Source organism: Artemia franciscana, chromosome 6 (assembly GCF_032884065.1).
Source record: "Artemia franciscana chromosome 6, ASM3288406v1, whole genome shotgun sequence".
In the NCBI taxonomy this organism is placed as follows: Eukaryota; Metazoa; Arthropoda; class Branchiopoda; order Anostraca; family Artemiidae; genus Artemia; species Artemia franciscana.
The window spans coordinates 15,930,913-15,947,740 of record NC_088868.1 but is presented as its reverse complement, the minus strand read 5'-3'; the positions used below and the strand labels follow the sequence as shown (position 1 = coordinate 15,947,740).

The 16,828-nt window shown below is 37.0% G+C and overlaps 2 protein-coding genes across 2 annotated transcripts in view; one reads left to right on the top strand and one right to left on the bottom strand.

The window, feature by feature from the left end:
- Positions 1-16,828, bottom strand: part of LOC136028107 (obscurin-like) — a 201,845-nt gene that overhangs the window by 73,976 nt on the left and 111,041 nt on the right.
- On the top strand, positions 9,311-15,345 carry LOC136028102 (protein ROP-like). The gene has a single exon (XM_065705727.1). The coding sequence runs from the start codon at positions 12,697-12,699 to the stop codon at positions 14,515-14,517; it is 1,821 nt and encodes a 606-aa protein (XP_065561799.1). The 5' UTR covers positions 9,311-12,696; the 3' UTR covers positions 14,518-15,345.

Below are 16,828 nucleotides of genomic sequence, written 5' to 3'. Positions count from 1 at the left end.
CCATCCGTACTTTGTGTTTCGAATAATGACAAAAAATAGTTCCCCTGGATCAATTGATTCTGCAAATATTACCATCTACCATCAATCCCAAATTACCCCACAAATTTCTTGCTCCAGTAAAGATGAATTGACATGCAGTGGAAAAACGGCTAGCGTGTTTGAGCCCCGTACCAGTGAAGATTGCCTACAAAAAGATGAAGAAATCGTCGATCTCAAGAAACGGATAATTAATCTCGAATTACTTTATGATAGCTTGTCTGATCTTTACGAACGCCAGAATAGTGATCTTTTCAAGGACAAAGAAATCAAAATTTAAAAGTCGGTTTTCAACTCGCAATTGTTGAAGCTATACATACTTTAAATTCTCCTACACCGCCCGGAGTTCCTCTTTTAGTTGATACTTCCGCTCCAAATATTCATTATCAAAATTCTTCAGTTCATCAAGCTAAGTGCTAGTGAACTTCGTTCGTCAGAATTTTCTCAAGGGATTAAAAAGGTTACGCAAACTAATCACACTAACCTCGTTTCAACAGAAGATAATTTATTGTTGAAACCCAGAGTTAATGACACATCTTTAAAAAGTGACAATGCAGTTGACCTGACAAGCGGAAATTCTCACCCAACGCAATCAAATATTAAAAAAAATGAGCTCAGTGATTTTACGTCTAATCAACCTAATATGGGTCTTAACTTCTTAGATAGTAGATGTATTTCTAATAATTGTAAATATCTACACATTTGTAAATTTTATGTTTTTGTACGAACAATCTGTGTAAATACCCCCATGTTGATGTTTGTAAAAAAAATTCAAGTGGAAGGGGCTTTGGCTGTACAAAAGCTCATATTGAATCGCCCGTTAAGGGTTGTAGTAGGTTCCACAAAACTGGGCTGCCCAGAAGCCACCTTTCTGGGTATAATCTTCTGGCTACCTAAAAGGGGTGGTGGGAATTTTAATATCTGGTCGATCAAGTTGTCTTTAGCTTTCTTTTTTCAAACACCTGCTTTTTTTCCAAAAATAGTAATTGCCAGAAAGTTAACATTGACATTAGCAAAATGGTTGTTTTTGAGCAAGATAAGTGGACCTATATTAACTAACATTTAGTTTTTGAAAACGGATATTTAGTTTCTAATATGAGAAAAGAAAATGGTATTCATTTTGCTTTATTCTGCATTATTATTACCTTGACAACTACTTGTGCAAAATAACTATTATGTCTCGATTCTACTCCATAAAGCGGGAAACAACTGTACCGAGTTAGGTAAAATAGCCAATAATACTTTTTGGCCCAACAATATGAAGAAAATTTTAGAATAAAGAAATTTCTCCAAATTGTTGCACCAAAAAGTAAGCAGGAATTTCGATTTTCACCACATTTGCATAGTTGTTGTTAAATATATGGAAACAAAACATAATAAAAGAATGCTGTACTGATAAATAATATGAAGAAACGATGGTTAAGTTAATGTTACTACAATCAGAACAGAATCTCCCAAAGGGCTGCTGCTTTGGAAAGAATGGCAGAGCAAATTGCCACTCTTTGTGCCACATTAGGGGTATATCCTGCTGTGAGATATCGAGCTGATAATGAGAGAAACATCGAATTCGCCCAAATTATTCAGCACAAGCTTAATCGTTACAAAGCAGATGACCCAACCATGGGAGATGGCCCTGAGAAATCCCGTTCACAACTTTTAGTCATTGATCGTGGAGTGGATGGCGTCTCACCTCTGTTGCATGAACTTACATTTCAAGCCATGGCATATGATCTGCTTCCCAGTGAAAATGATGTCAACAAGTGCTTGAAGTCAGGCGTGGAAAAAAATGCAAAAAGATAAATCTTTGAAGCTAGATATGTTACCATAGGATGGTTTGAACTCATATCTTTCAGTTGAAGAAGACAATCCATCAACCACTCGACTATGGCAACTGTTAATAAATGATGTATTACTGAGCATATGATTAATATGAAGCCATAGAGAAACTTAGACAAGTAGGAACTATGACATTTTCTGTTGTAAATCATGTTAGACAAAAGAGTGAAGAGTCTCCCGTCCATTATTATTATTTTTTTATGTCCCTCTCCCTACATTATAATGACGTAGAAACTTCGTAGGGGTCTCAATTGAACAATAGCCTTACGATCTAGTCCACTTTTTAGGGTTCAAAAGTGACATGAGGGAAACCATCCCTCCTCCTGTATCGTGTCTACCTCTTGGACTCTTGTTCAACCATGGCATCAGATATGAATTTTTACACAGCCATTTCCATTAAAACGATGAAAAGGACATGATATATGATTCCAGCGGCGGGAAGGGGCATGAATCCCACGGATTAGAAACAAGCACTCTATATTATTCGAATGGTCTTCACAGACAACATGTTAGTAGAAAAAGTGGGCGTGCTGCACCTTTTTAAGACCTGAGCCAACCAGAATTGAAATTGAAATAATTGAACAAGGAAATAGGGCTCATGAGCCGTCCATCGCCAGCTTTTTAACAGAAATGTGATTGTCTTGTTTGTTGTTAAAACCTGAATCGTGGGAGAAATTTAGATCTGTTGTTTAGGATTGGAGGCATAAACTATGTCAATTAAACCTCCAAACCTTTCCTTTTTATGAATAGTTTTTATAGCAGAAAGGTAGACATGTCCCACCTTATTTAAGTTAGAATTGTGGAAGGATTTTCGTGATTGAAAGGAGAAAATATGACCCGTGGAAACTAGATGCAAACATGAGATTAGTCTTGATCCGGTACCAAAACGGGAAAAGTCTAAGCGTCAGATTGACTTGTTTCAAAAACGAAACAAATAAAAACTGCAGAACTTTGCAGTCATCTCGGTTGCAGCAGTAGCTGCAACCAAGTAAAAGACAAACCTCGGCCAATAGTAACACAAATTTAATCATTTAAAAATCAAGACGAATCGAAATAAAGAGTACGCCACTGGAATCGCCATGACCGAAAACCTTGTTAAGGAAATTTACAGTCCCCTGGCTTGAACAACAAGGAAAATCTTTTTTTGGCATGGGAAGCACTGATTTTTTCCTTTTTCACTGCTAGAAGGTTACTGGAACATCATAGAGAACTGTTCAAAGGTTCATTTCAAACAAAATTGCTATATTTAGTATCTTTTGTAAATAAAAAAAAACAAATATTTAAAATAAAATCAATTTTTGATAAAATGGCGTCATAATCATAGATTACAACCATAAAAGAAGAATACTTTAAAACTACCCTGGATCGTGATGACAACGTAGTTCGTTCTTTACTAGTCCTGCTAAGAACAAGAACTAAGAGTTCATATGGCACTTGTGACGAGGTCGGAAGAGCCAAGAGCTCATATGGTGTGAGGTCTAGCAAAATTCTGAGAATCAATAGATTGCTTTAAAAGGAAAATCAGAGGCTTAATGCCAGTCGGGATTTAAAATAAGAGCTCTAAGTCGCGAGTTCCGTCTAAATATCAAAATTCATTAAAATCCGATCACCTACTCCTAAGTTAAAAATACCTCAATTTTTCTAATTTTTTCATTCCTTTCAGCCCCCCAGATGGTCGAATCGTGGGAAATGACTTTATCAAGTCACGTGCAGCTCCCTGACACGACTACCAATTTTCATCGTCCTAGTACGTCCAGAAGCACCAAACTCGCCAAAGCACTGAACTCCGCCACCTAACTCCCCCAAAGAGACCGGATCCAGTCCGATTACATCAATCACGTATCTACAATATTTATAAGCGTTTTCTGAGATTTCCGGTTTCCCCCTCCAAATCCCCCCAATGTCAACAGATCTGGTTGGGATTTGAAATAAGAGCTCTGAAACATGAGTTCCTTCTAAATATCAAATTTCATCTAGATCCGGTCACCCGTTCCTAAGTTAAAATTACATCAACTTTTCTAATTTTTCAAAATTAACAACCCCCAGCTCCCCCAAAGAGAACGGATCCGTACCAATTATGCCAATCTCGTTGTGCTTATTCTTCCCATCAAGTTTCATCCCGATCTCTCCACGCTAAGCGTTCTCCAAAATTTCCAGTTTCCAAGATTTCTGTTTTCCCCCTCCAGCTCTTTATGTCTCCAGATCCGATTCGAATTGAAAATAGAACATCTGAAACATAAGATTCTTCTATATATCAAGTTTCATTAAGATCCGATCACCCATTCGTAAGATACCTCGATTTTCACGTTTTCTAAGAATTCGGGTTTCCCCCTCCAACTCCCTTCAATGTCACCGGGTCTGGTCGGGATTTAAAATAAGAGTTCTAAAGCATAAGATCCTTCTAGATATCAAATTTCATTGAGATCTGATCATCCGTTCGAAAGTTACAAATGTCTCATTTTTTTCTAATTTTTCCGAATTACTCTCCCCCCCCCCAAATCCACCAAAGAGAGCGGATCCAGTCCGGTTGTCACTCACCTATCTTGGACTTGTGCTTATTCTTTCCACCAAGTTTCATCCTGATCTCTCCGCTTTAAGCGTTTTCCAAGATTTCTACCCCCCCCCCCCCTAATGACACTGGATCCGGTCGGGATTTAAAATAAGAGATCTGAGCTACGAGGTCCTTCTAAATATAAAATTTCATTAAGATATGATCACTCTTTCGTAAGTTCAAAGTACCTCATTTTTTCTAATTTTTTTTAGAATTACCCCCCCCCCCCCACTTCCCCCAAAGAGAGCAGATCCATTCCGGTTTTGTCAATCCCGTATATAGCACTTGTGCTTATTTTCCCCACCAAGTTTCATCCTGATCCCTCCACTCTAAGCGTTTTCCGAGATTTTAGGTTCCGCCCCCCTCAACTTCCTCTTCGCCGGATCCGGTCGGGATTTAAAATTAGGGCTCTGAGATATGATGTCCTTCCAAGCATCAAATTTCATTAAGATCCGGTCACTCCTTCGTAAGTTAAAAATACCTTATATTTCTAAATTTTCAGAATTAACCTTCCCCCGACTACCCCAAAGAGAGCGGATCCGTTCCGGTTATGTCAACCTCGTATCTAGGACTTGTGCTTTTTTTCCATCAAGTTTCATCCCGATCCCTCCACTCTAAGCGTTTTCCTAGATTTTAGGTTTCCCCCCTCAATTCCCCCCAATGTCATCGGAACCAGTCAGGATTTAAAATAAGAGCTCTGAGACACGATGTCCTTCCAAACTTCAAATTTCATTAAGATCCGATCACTTGTTCGTAAGTCGAAAATACCTAATTCTTTCTAATTTTTCCGAATTAACCCCCCCCCAACTCCTCCAAACAGAGCAGATCCGTTCCCATTAGGTCAATCACGTATCTAGGACTTCTGCTTATTTTCCCCATCAAGTTTCATCCCGATCCCTCCACTCTAAGCGTTTTCCAAGATTTTAGGTTCCCCCCTCAATTCCCCCCAATGTAATCGGAACCAGTCAGGATTTAAAATAAGAGCTCTGAGACACGATATCCTTCCAAACTTCAAATTTCACTAAGATCCGATCACATGTTCGTAAGTCAAAAATACCTAATTCTTTCTAATTTTTCCGAATTAACCCCCCCAACTCCTCCAAACAGAGCAGATCCGTTCCCATTAGGTCAATCACGTATCTAGGACTTCTGCTTATTTTCCCCACCAAGTTTCATCCCGATTCCTCTACTCTAAGCGTTTTCCAAGATTTTAGGTCCCCCCTCCAACTCCCCCCAATGTCACCGGATCTGGTCGGGTTTAAAATAAGAGATCTGAGACACTATATCCTTCAAAACATCAAATTCATTAAGATCCCATCACCCGTCCGTAAGTTAAAAATACTTCATTTTTCTATTTTTTTCCGAATTAACCGGCCCCTACTCCCCCCCCCCCAGATGGTCAAATCGAGAAAATGACTATTTCTAATTTAATCTGGTCCAGTCCCTGATATGCCTGCCAAATTTCATTGTCCTAGCTTACCTGGAAGTGCCTAAAGTAGCAAAACCGAGACGGAGAGACAGACCGACAGAATTTGCGATCGTTATATGTCACTTGGTTAATGCCAAGTGCCATGAAAAACCAAAGGAGTTTTCCTGTGTTTAATGTATATTAAATAAAAAACCCGTTTTTTTTAACTGAAAGTAAGGAGCGACATTAAAACTTAAAACGAACAGAAATTACTCCGTATATGAAAGGGGCTATTCCCTCCTCAACGCCCCGCTCTTTACGCGAAAGTTTGACTCTTTCTCTCAACTCTACTTTTTAAAACAGTAAAAAACTTTAGCGTAAAGAGCGGGGCGTTGAGGAGGGAACAGCCCCTTCATATACGGAGTAATTTCTGTTCGTTTTAAGTTTTAATGTCCCTTCTTACTTTCAGTTAAAAAAAACTGTTTTTTTATTTAATTTCTGAACGTCTTTGAATTAATGCATGTTTTGATTTTGGCTCTCTGCACATGAATAATTAAAAGGAAATTTACAGATTTTTTTTTTTTGGCTAAATGGCTTTCTCATTGTTTGGATCTGACAATTTTGAGAAAAAAAGGAGCATGGGAGTAGGCCTAGTTACCCTCCAATTTTTTGGTTACTTAAAAAGGCAACTAGAACTTTTGATTTTACGAACGTTTTTATTAGTAAAAATACACGTAACGTACGAGCTAACTTACGTAACGAACTTCTAAATTAGTATGTTTTTATTACATTTATGAGGCGGTTCGCCCCCTCGTCAATACCTCACTCTTTACACTAAAGCTTAAATTTTGTCCCAATTCGTTAAGAATGACCCCTGAATCGCAAAGGCCGTAGAATAAATAGTTGAAATCAATAAAATTACTTTAACATAAAGAGTGCAGTATTAGGAGGAGGTTAACCCCATCATGTGTGTAATAATTTCTGTTCGTTTCAGGTTTTAATGCTGCTCCTTACTTTCAGTTGAAGAAACTCTTTCATATTTATTTTTTCATTGCTCTTTGAAAAAATGCTAAAAAACCCTGCGCCGCCCCCTTCATGGAAATTCTCGTCCTCCATGACAAATTCCTCCATGGAAAGTTCCCCCCATACCCCCTCCCCTCAACCCATTCCTCCACAACCAAAAAAATTCCCCTGAAAGCGTCTGTACACTTCCCAATAACCTTTACTATGTGTAAACACTGGTCAAAGTTTGTAATTTGCAGCCCCTCCCACGGAGACTGTGGGGGAGTAAGTCGTCCCCAAAGACAAAGTTATTAGGTTTTTCGACTATGCTGAATAAAATGGCTATTTCAGAATTTTGATCGGGTGACTTTGGGAAAAATGAGTGTGGGAGGGGGCCTAGGTGCCCTCCAATTTTTTGATAACCTAAAAAGCGCACTAGAACTTTTAATTTCCGCTAGAATAAGCTCTCAAACGACATTTTAGGACCACTGGGTCGATACGATCACCCCTGAGAAAAAAATTAATAAACACGCATCCGTGATCTGTGTTGTGACAAAAAACGCAAAATTCCACATTTTTGTAGATATGAACTTGAAACTTCTGCTGTATGGTTCTCTAATACGCTGAATCTGATGGTGTGATTTTCGTTAAGATTACGAAAATCACACCATTCATCACACCAGTCATAAGATATGACTTTTAAGGGATGTTTCCCCCTATTTTCTAAAAAAAGGCAAAATTTTTCAGGCTCGTAACTTTTGATGGGTAAGTCTAAACTTAATGAAAGTTGTACATTTAAAATCACCATTAAAATGCGATTCTTTTTATGTAACTATTGTTATAAAAATTCCGTTTTTTAGAGTTTCAGTTACTATTGAACCGTGTCGCTCCTTACTACAGGTCGTTACCACGAACTGTTTCATTACAAGCACTTTTCAATTATTAATATAAGAGTGAAGACTTTGACTTTAAATTTTACATATAGGCCAATATTGATTTTATTTTAGAAATTATATTTTTTTTTTAATTACAAAAACACGTAGGTGTAGCAATTTTCTTTAAGATGAGCGCTTTCTATGATGTTTCAGTGCCCCGCTAGTAGTGAAGAAAGAAAAAAAAGAGAACACATAAGAGTTTAAAAAAAAAGATTTTCCTTGTTGTGCAACCCAGGGAACTATAATTTTTTTAACAGAGTTTTCGACATTGGCGATTCCAATGGTGTAGGCCTACAATTAGAAATTTTCAGGCAAGCATTCATTTCGTCTGCAGGAGTTGATCTAGGTATTATAGGTAATGTTTGCCTGAAATCTCCCGCAAGCAATATTAATGTGCTGCCAAAGGGTTTCGACTTCCCTCGCAAATCTTTCAAGCATTGATCCAGAGCCTCGAGCGATTTTTTGTGTGCCATTGTGCACTCATCCCAAATAATAAGTTTGCATTGCTGCAATACTTTACCCATCCCAGATGATTTGGAAATATTGCACGTGGGAGTTTCTGTAGAATGCAAATTCAGAGGCACTTATATTTTTCCCATAAACCTGTAGGAGCTGATGGAGAGCAAGTTGTTAAAATGATGCCAAACAATGCACGAATTTGACTTGGAGTTGACGTTTCGCACGCGTCATTGATGAGGTTATCCCAGTGTTGGTCATTCTCCAATAAATTCAGAGCTTGGCATGCACTACGGTAAGTGTCATGTATAGTACCGTTTACAGTTCTCAAATACTCAAAGGATGTCGGACCGGGTACATTCACCAAAAGCAGGCGTAGAAAGAAGCATTCATGTTGATTGGGGTGAACGGTGTAGAGTCTTCCTATCGTGGTATCTTTGAAGATGGTAGGTTGGCCGTCGACTGACTTACCCTGTTTCCGACGTTCAAATACTTTGATTTCGGGCTGCAAGGCAAAAAACTGCCATGTCACTGCCTTTGTTGACGTATTTACATATGTATTTGATTGCCTTTAGGGAGTTACAGTATTCAACGTTTATGTGTGCATTAAATGTTTTTGATAATAATGGGGAATATGGAACAACCCACTGGTTATCTACTTCGATGGTGGTACCGTTACGCTTCTTTATTATTGCTGTTTTACCGCCATCTTCAGTAGATCTTCTTCTATATTGTGGGTAACCATCATTGCCGGTAATTGTGTTGGATACTAAAAGTCGAGGATATTGCTTTGTGCACCTTCCTTTGGCCATGCATGGTGAATTTTCGTTCAGTGCACCGCAAGGTCCATGCATCATATTTTTTACAATAATATCTTTCAACCCCTTATCGACATTTTCATTAGGTATTTCAGCGGAAATCACATCATCAATTTCGTTCGAAGTAATTTTTTTATGTAGCCAGATTAGTATATGTGCGTGTGGCAAACCTCGTTTTTGCCATTCCACTGAGTACATCCAGCATCGCACTGACCCAAACACTTCAAAATTTACTATGTAGTTTATCAGTGATTTCAACTTTTATCGGAAGACACGGGCCGTAATGTCATGTCTATGAACCGCCGATTGTCCTTGAAGTAAAAGCTGCAGTATCTCGTCCCAAGATTGATTACATGTAAATGTAATAAATAAATCTGGACGACCATACAGACGAACATACGCAATAGCATCTTGAGCATATTCATGCATATGACGGGGACTGCCAGCATATGACGAAGGTAAAATTGTTAATCTTCCAACGTTTGTGGTATTACCGTCATTTATAACTGCGTCTCGCAAATGAATGTATTGTTCAGAGCGGAGCTTGGTCTGATTCAGGCGGATATATAGCAAACGCTCTGATTTAATTTTAGCATGTTGCAATTGGGAAACGATTGTCCTTTCAACGTTGGGAGAAATTTCGCAACGTGCATTCAATTCAGAATTTCTATCACTGATGAAGTACAATTGTAAAAATTTATGATTCTCGCCTGAGAATGGTAGAAGGGACCCTGTTCTATGATAAATTTGCCCTTTTACTTTGAAAGTAGACATAAATTGATCTGGATTTTCGATTTGGGCTCCAAACGACGTCATTTGGAAACATGAGTTATATTTTCTGATTTGTGACAAAAAACACTTAGATTCTGACGTAGTTCCAGTAAGGAAAGTCTTCAATGGCTCTGGTGGTGCAGCCAATAGAGGAAGTTTAACTTTTTCTGAGGCGCAACACATTCCCATTGTTTAACCATTGAATTTCAAGGCCTTGCAATAGGGACAAATTTTAGACATAGTTCCGATTTGAACACATCTACTCAAGCTATAATCATCGACTGGACTGTACCTGAATGCCAGGCGATAACTTTAAGGTTGCTCTGATTCCTCGGCACGCTTTCTTTTCTTACTTTCTCTATCAGCAGCAAGCCTGATTTCTTACTGTTCTTGTGATTCCTCAGCACGCCTTCTTTTTTCACTTTCTCTTTTAGCAGCAAGTCTGGTTTCATGTTGCTCTGGTAGTTCCTCTGCAGGCCTTCTTTTTTCACTTTCTCTTTTAGCAGCAAGTCTGGTTTCGCGTTGCTCTGGTAGTTCCTCGGCACGCTTTCTGTTCTTTCTTTCTCTATCAGCCTCAAGCCTGTTTCCTTGCTGTTCTTTTGATTCCTCGGCACGCTTTCTTTTCTTAATTTCTCTATCAGCCTCAAGCCTGTTTCCTTGCTGTTCTTTTGATTCCTCGGCACGCTTTCTTTTCTTACTTTCTCTATCAGCAGCAAGTTTTTTGGCATACACTCTTTGAGCATCTTCCTCGGCTGTTGCCATTGTAAGTTCATCAGTCATTTTACAGTTAAACATTAATAGATTTCTACGTGAACGCATGTCTTAAATATCTTTAATGACGTCACCGTCATAACAAAAATGACGACGACTAACTTCATGACGTCAGTCAACACACAAACATGACGTCACCCGACAGACAGACCCACACACGCAGACAACTTATTTTTATATATATAGATATACTACCTTTATAAGTGAGTAATAATTGTGTATGTATGTATTTATGCATGTGTTTAGATTTTTTTCTCGAAAGTAACTCCATATTATTTCGGGGGGAAATTTACACCAAAAGATATTCTGGCCTAAAAAACGATCTAGATAGGTCGTAAGTTTGAGAAAATTGTTCAAGAGCCTTAATTTGGAAAAAATATATTTATAAGAGTGATGTCATTTTATAAATCGGACTTTCTTGAATAATCAAATATATTTGGAAATACAACAGTATGAATAGGCATTAAATCAAACAGTTCGTTGTAACGAACTGCATAAGGAGCAACCCGGCTCAATAGTAAACAAAACTCTAAAAAACGGAATTTTGATGCTAAAAGATACATCAAAAGAATCGAATTTCCATGCTGGTTTTAAATATATAAGTTTCATCAAATTTAGTCTTTGTAATCAAAAGTTACGAGCCTGAGAAAATGTGCCTTATTTTGGAAAATAGGGGGAAACACCCCCTAAAAGTCATAGAATCTTAGCGAAAATCACACCACCGCATTCAGCGTATCAGAGAACCCTGTAGCAGAAATTTCAAGCTTCTATCTACAAAAATGTGGAATTTCGTATTTTTCGCCAGAAGACAGATCACGAGTGCGTGTTTATTTGTTGTTTTTTTCCAGGGGTCATCGTATCGACAAAGTGGATGTGGGAGGATCTTTCCTTGGAGGAATATGTTATGGGGGAAGAGAAATTCAATGAACAGGGCGTGGGATTTTCTAGCATTACTATAAAAAAACAATGAAAAAATAAACATGAAAAAGTTTTTTCAATTGAAAGTAAGGAGTAGCATTGAAACCTAAAACAAACAGAGATTATTACACATATGTGGGGTTCTAAAAATACTTTAGTTTAAAGAGCGGTATTTAGGAGGAGATAAATACTTCGCTCTTTATGCTAAAGTATTTCTAGTAATTTCAACTATTTATTCTGCAGTCTTTCTGTTTCAGGGATCATTTTTTAAAGAATTGGGACAAAACTTAAGATTTAGTGTAAGCGAGGTATTAACTAGGGGAAAAACCCCCTCATATTCATAATAAAAATAAAGGAATACAAAAGTTTGTTGCGTAAGTTAATTCTTAAGTTTCATATATTTTTACTAATAAAAACATTCGTTAAAAATTAAAAGTTCTAGTTGCCTTTTTAAGTAACCAAAAAATTGCAGGGCAACTAGGCCTCCTTCCCCACCCCTTATTTCTCAAAAACGTCTGATTAAAACTAAGAGAAAGCCATTTAGCCAAAAAAAGAGCCAAGTGCGGAGAGCCAAAATCAAACCAGCATTAATTCAAAAACGTTCAGAAATTAAATAAAAAAAAATTGTTTTTTTAACTAAAAGTAAGGATTGACATTAAAACTTAAAACGGACAGAAATTACTCGGTATATGAAATGGGTTGTCCTCTCCGCAATCCCTCGCTCTTTACGCTAAAGTTTGACTCTTTACCGTAATTCTGCTTTTTAAAACAATTAAAAACTTTTTTTTTATTTAATTACTTAAAGAGCAAAAAAAATGGTAATTAGAAAAATTGTTGTTAACAAGGGGTTGCAAAAATTAAAGAACCTTGAAAGAGAAAACAAAAAGTTTGAGGCTTAGTGGAATTTGTTGTTAGAAAAACATCATTACTAAATTTCTTTTGTTACAAGTATACGCTATGTCTTTTAAAGACATGGAAAAAAAGTTGAAAATTTTTCTTCAGTTTAGAATCACTAAAGTCATTATGTAGTAAACTGCCAAAATATTTAAGGTGCCTGAGCAATAATTTGAATGTTTTAATTCAAGCTAGAAAAATACCTGAAAATTTAAAATTAGTTTATTTCTGATTAGATAAAATGAAGTTGCTAAGTAATCAGTGAAATAAAAATCTTAAATAGTAATAATCCAGGTGAAAATGACTTTAAAGAACCTTGTTGGACAAAAAGTTATTAACGAAATTCTCAAAAGTAAAAAAAATGGCACAGATTCGAGAGTTCTTGTTGTTGATCGGTTTTCACTGAGAATGCTTTCCGCCTGCCTCAAAATGCATGAAATTGCCTTGGAAGGAATCACACGTGTTCAGGATATAAACAAAAGTAGGGAGCCATTGCATTATTTGGAAGCAGTTTATGTTTTGTCTCCTGCAAATGATTCTGTAAAACCTCTCATCACCGATTTTGGATTTCGAAGAAATCGATTTTCGGATTTTTTTGGATTTCGGATTTCGAAAATCACAGATTTTCTTTTTCGAAGAAAAAGAAAAGAAAGGAGAACTCAGTACAAAGCTGCTCATGTATATTTTACTGAAGCCTGTCCAAAAGAGCTCTCTAAAGAACTTTACAAGCACATATCTGGAAAGTACATAAGAACCATGAAACATATCAACATCGCTTTCATTCCATATGAAAGTCAGGTCTTTTCGCTTGATTTTCCTGATGGTTTCCAATGCTACTACAATCAGAACAGAATCTCCCAAAGGGCTGCTGCTATGGAAAGAATGGCAGAGCAAATTGCCACCCTTTGTGCCACATTAGGGGTATATCCTGCTGTGAGATATCGAGCTGATAATGAGAGAAACATTGAATTCGCCCAAATTATTCGGCACAAGCTTAATCGTTACAAAGCAGATGACCCAACCATGGGAGATGGCCCTGAGAAATCCCGTTCACAACTTTTAGTCATTGATCGTGGAGTGGATGGCGTCTCACCTCTGTTGCATGAACTTACATTTCAAGCCATGGCATATGATTTGCTTCCCAGTGAAAATGATGTCAACAAGTGCTTGAAGTCAGGCGCGGAAAAAAAAGTCCTTGTTGATGAAAATGATGACCAGTGGAAAGAACTGCGACATCAGCACATTGAAGTAGTTTTCAAAAACATTTCAAAGAACTTGAAGACCTATGTTACCTATGAAAATAATTTAAAGAAGAGTCTCACTGCTGGTGACAAGTCATCAATTAGTGATTTAAAGATGATCAAGAAAATGCTAGAGTATCGAAATCAGCTAAGTAACTACTCTTCACTAGCTGAAGACTGTTTGAAAAAATACCAGAGTAAAGTCAGTCGACTTTGTAAAGTTGAACAGGACTTGGCAATGGGTGTTGACGCCGAAGGAGATGAGGTCAAAGATATCATGAGACTAATGCATCCATTGCTGGCTGAAGAAAATGTTTCTCCCATGGACAAAATTCGGATAATTCTTCTCTACATTTTGTCGAAAAACGGAATATCTGGAAATTTTCTTACTAAACTTATGAAATATGCGGCAATACCAAATTCCGAACGAACCATCATTACCAACTTGACAAGTCTGGGGTTCTGTGTCATCAACGAGGAACGTAGTGGAAAGCAGTGGTGTCCAAATCGCAAGAAAAGAAAATATACTTACCAGATGTCCCGTTGGACTCCTATTATCAAGGATGTTATGGAAGATGCCATTGATAATAAACTTGATGAAGAGCATTTTCCGTATCTTGCTGGAGCACCTGCTTCAACTGGTGCTAGAGGAATAACCAAAAATACTCGTTACGGACAGTGGCATAAAGACAGATCCCAGCAAAATATGAAAGACGTTCCGCGGCTGATAGTTTTCATCGTTGGTGGTGCCACATTTTCAGAGATTCGTTGTGCTTATGAAGTTACGAAAGCTAGTAACAAATGGGAAGTTATCATTGGATCCACCCACATAATAAGCCCAGAAGAATTCTTGAAAAATTTAAAGCAGCTATCAGAATAAACATTTGTCTAGTCATTGTTGATTGATTGTAATAATAGGAGCCGCGGATGAATATAGCGCTGTTATATGACTAATTTGGAAGCAGTTTTTGTTTTTTGATTATAACTTATCCAAGCAAAGCAATAGCAATTGACAGTAAATTGGCTTTGCTGTTATGTACTTCAATCTAATTCTGTACTTATTTGTCAAATGTGTTTTCAGTGTTCCTTTATATTTTTTTTCTCTCAGCTCTTTTATGAAACTAAATAATAAAACAAGTTTTCTTCAATTGAAAGTAAGGAGCAACATTAAATCTAAAATGGAACAGAAATCAGAAACTAAAAAAACGTAAAAACTACAAAACTAAAACCTAAAAAAAAACTAAAAAAAGGTAAAAACGAAAAAAAACTAAAACGAAAGAAAAACTAAAAACTAATAAAAAAACTAAAAAAACTAAAAACTGAAAAAGAAAAAAGACTAAAAAGAAAAAAGAAAGAAACTAAAAAAGCTAAAAAAAAGGGTAAAAACCAATAATAAAACTAAAAGACACAGGGACACAACTACAATGGCGCGTAACTAATATTGCTAGAGCGTTATGTTTCAGGTTGTAGATCTGAAAGGTTCAACCCTGAATACAAAAGAAGAAAAAAAACTAAAAAAGGTAAAAACTACAAAAAAAACTAAAAAAAAGAAAGAAAAACTAAAAACAAAAAATTTATTTCATAAACCAATTCAAAAACGAATGTATTAAAACCCGAGTAGCTGAGTTGGTAACGCGTTATGTTCCAGGTTCTAGGTCTGAGAAACTACAAAAAAAAATAAAAAGAAAAACTAAAAAAAAAAACTAAAAAAAACTAAAACAAGGTAAAAACTACAAAAAAAACTAAAAAGAAAAAAACTAAAAACTAATAAAAAAATTAAAAAAACTGAAAAATATAGGAGAAAAACAAAACTAAAAAAAAACTAAAAAGGTAAAAACTACAAAAAAACTAAAAAGAAAACAGAAAAAAAACTAAAAAAAGGTAAAAACCAAAAAAACTAAAAAGAAAAAAGGAAAAAAAACACAAAATTTATTTCATCATATACCAATTCAAAAACGAATGTATATACAGACCGGGACACAGGGACACAAATGACGACCGGGACACCGGGGGGGGCACAGGGGGATATCTAAATGACGACAGGGGCACAGGGAATGTTCGATTAGCAATCACCATCAACTCACCATCAAAGCTCATGGGCAATCATTAGAATCGTGAGGTATAACTAAAAAAACTAAAAAAAGGTAAAAAACTAAAAACTAAGAAAAAGACCAATTCAAAAACTAATGTATATACAGACCGGGACACCGGGACACAGGGAATATAAATGACGACCGGGACACTCAAAGAGAGATTACAGACTGGGACACCGGGACACAAATGACGACCGGGACACAGGGAAGAAAAAAGAAAAAAACTAAAAAAAAGTAAAATCTATTAATGTTTAAGTTTAAAATGACTGATGAACTTACAATGGCAAAAGCCGATGAAGATGCTCAAAGAGTCTATGCCAAAAAACTTGCTGCTGATAGAGAAAGTCAGTAAAGAAAGCGTGCCGAGGAATCAAAAGAACAGCAAGGAAACAGGCTTGAGGCTGATAGAGAAAGAAAGAACAGAAAGCGTGCCGAGGAATCAAAAGAACAACAAGGAAACAGGCTTGAGGCTGATAAAGAAAGAAAGAACAGAAAGCGTGCCGAGGAACTACCAGAGCAACGAGAAAGCAGACTTGCTGCTAAAAGAGAAAGTGAAAAAAGAAGGCGTGCCGAGGAATCACAAGAACAGCAAGAAATCAGGCTTGCTGCTGATAGAGAAAGTAAGAAAAGAAAGCGTGCCGAGGAATCACAAGAAGAGCAAGAAATCAGGCTTGCTGCTGATAGAGAAAGTAAGAAAAGAAAGCGTGCCGAGGAATCAGAGCAACCTGAAAGTATCGCCTGGCATTCAGGTACAGCCCAGTCGATGATTATAGCTTGAGTAGATGTGTTCAAATCGCGACAATGTCTAAAATTTGTCCCTATTGCAAGGCCTTGAAATTCAATGGTGAAACAATGGGAATGTGTTGCGCCTCAGGAAAAGTTAAACTTCCTCTATTGGCTGCACCACCAGAGCCATTGAAGACTTTCCTTACTGGAACTACGTCAGAATCTAAGCGTTTTTTGTCAAAAATCAGAAAATATAACTCATGTTTCCAAATGACGTCGTTTGGAGCCCAAATCAAAAATCCAGATCAATTTATGTCTACTTTCAAAGTAAAAGGGCAAATTTATCATAGAGCAGGGTCCCTTCTACCATTC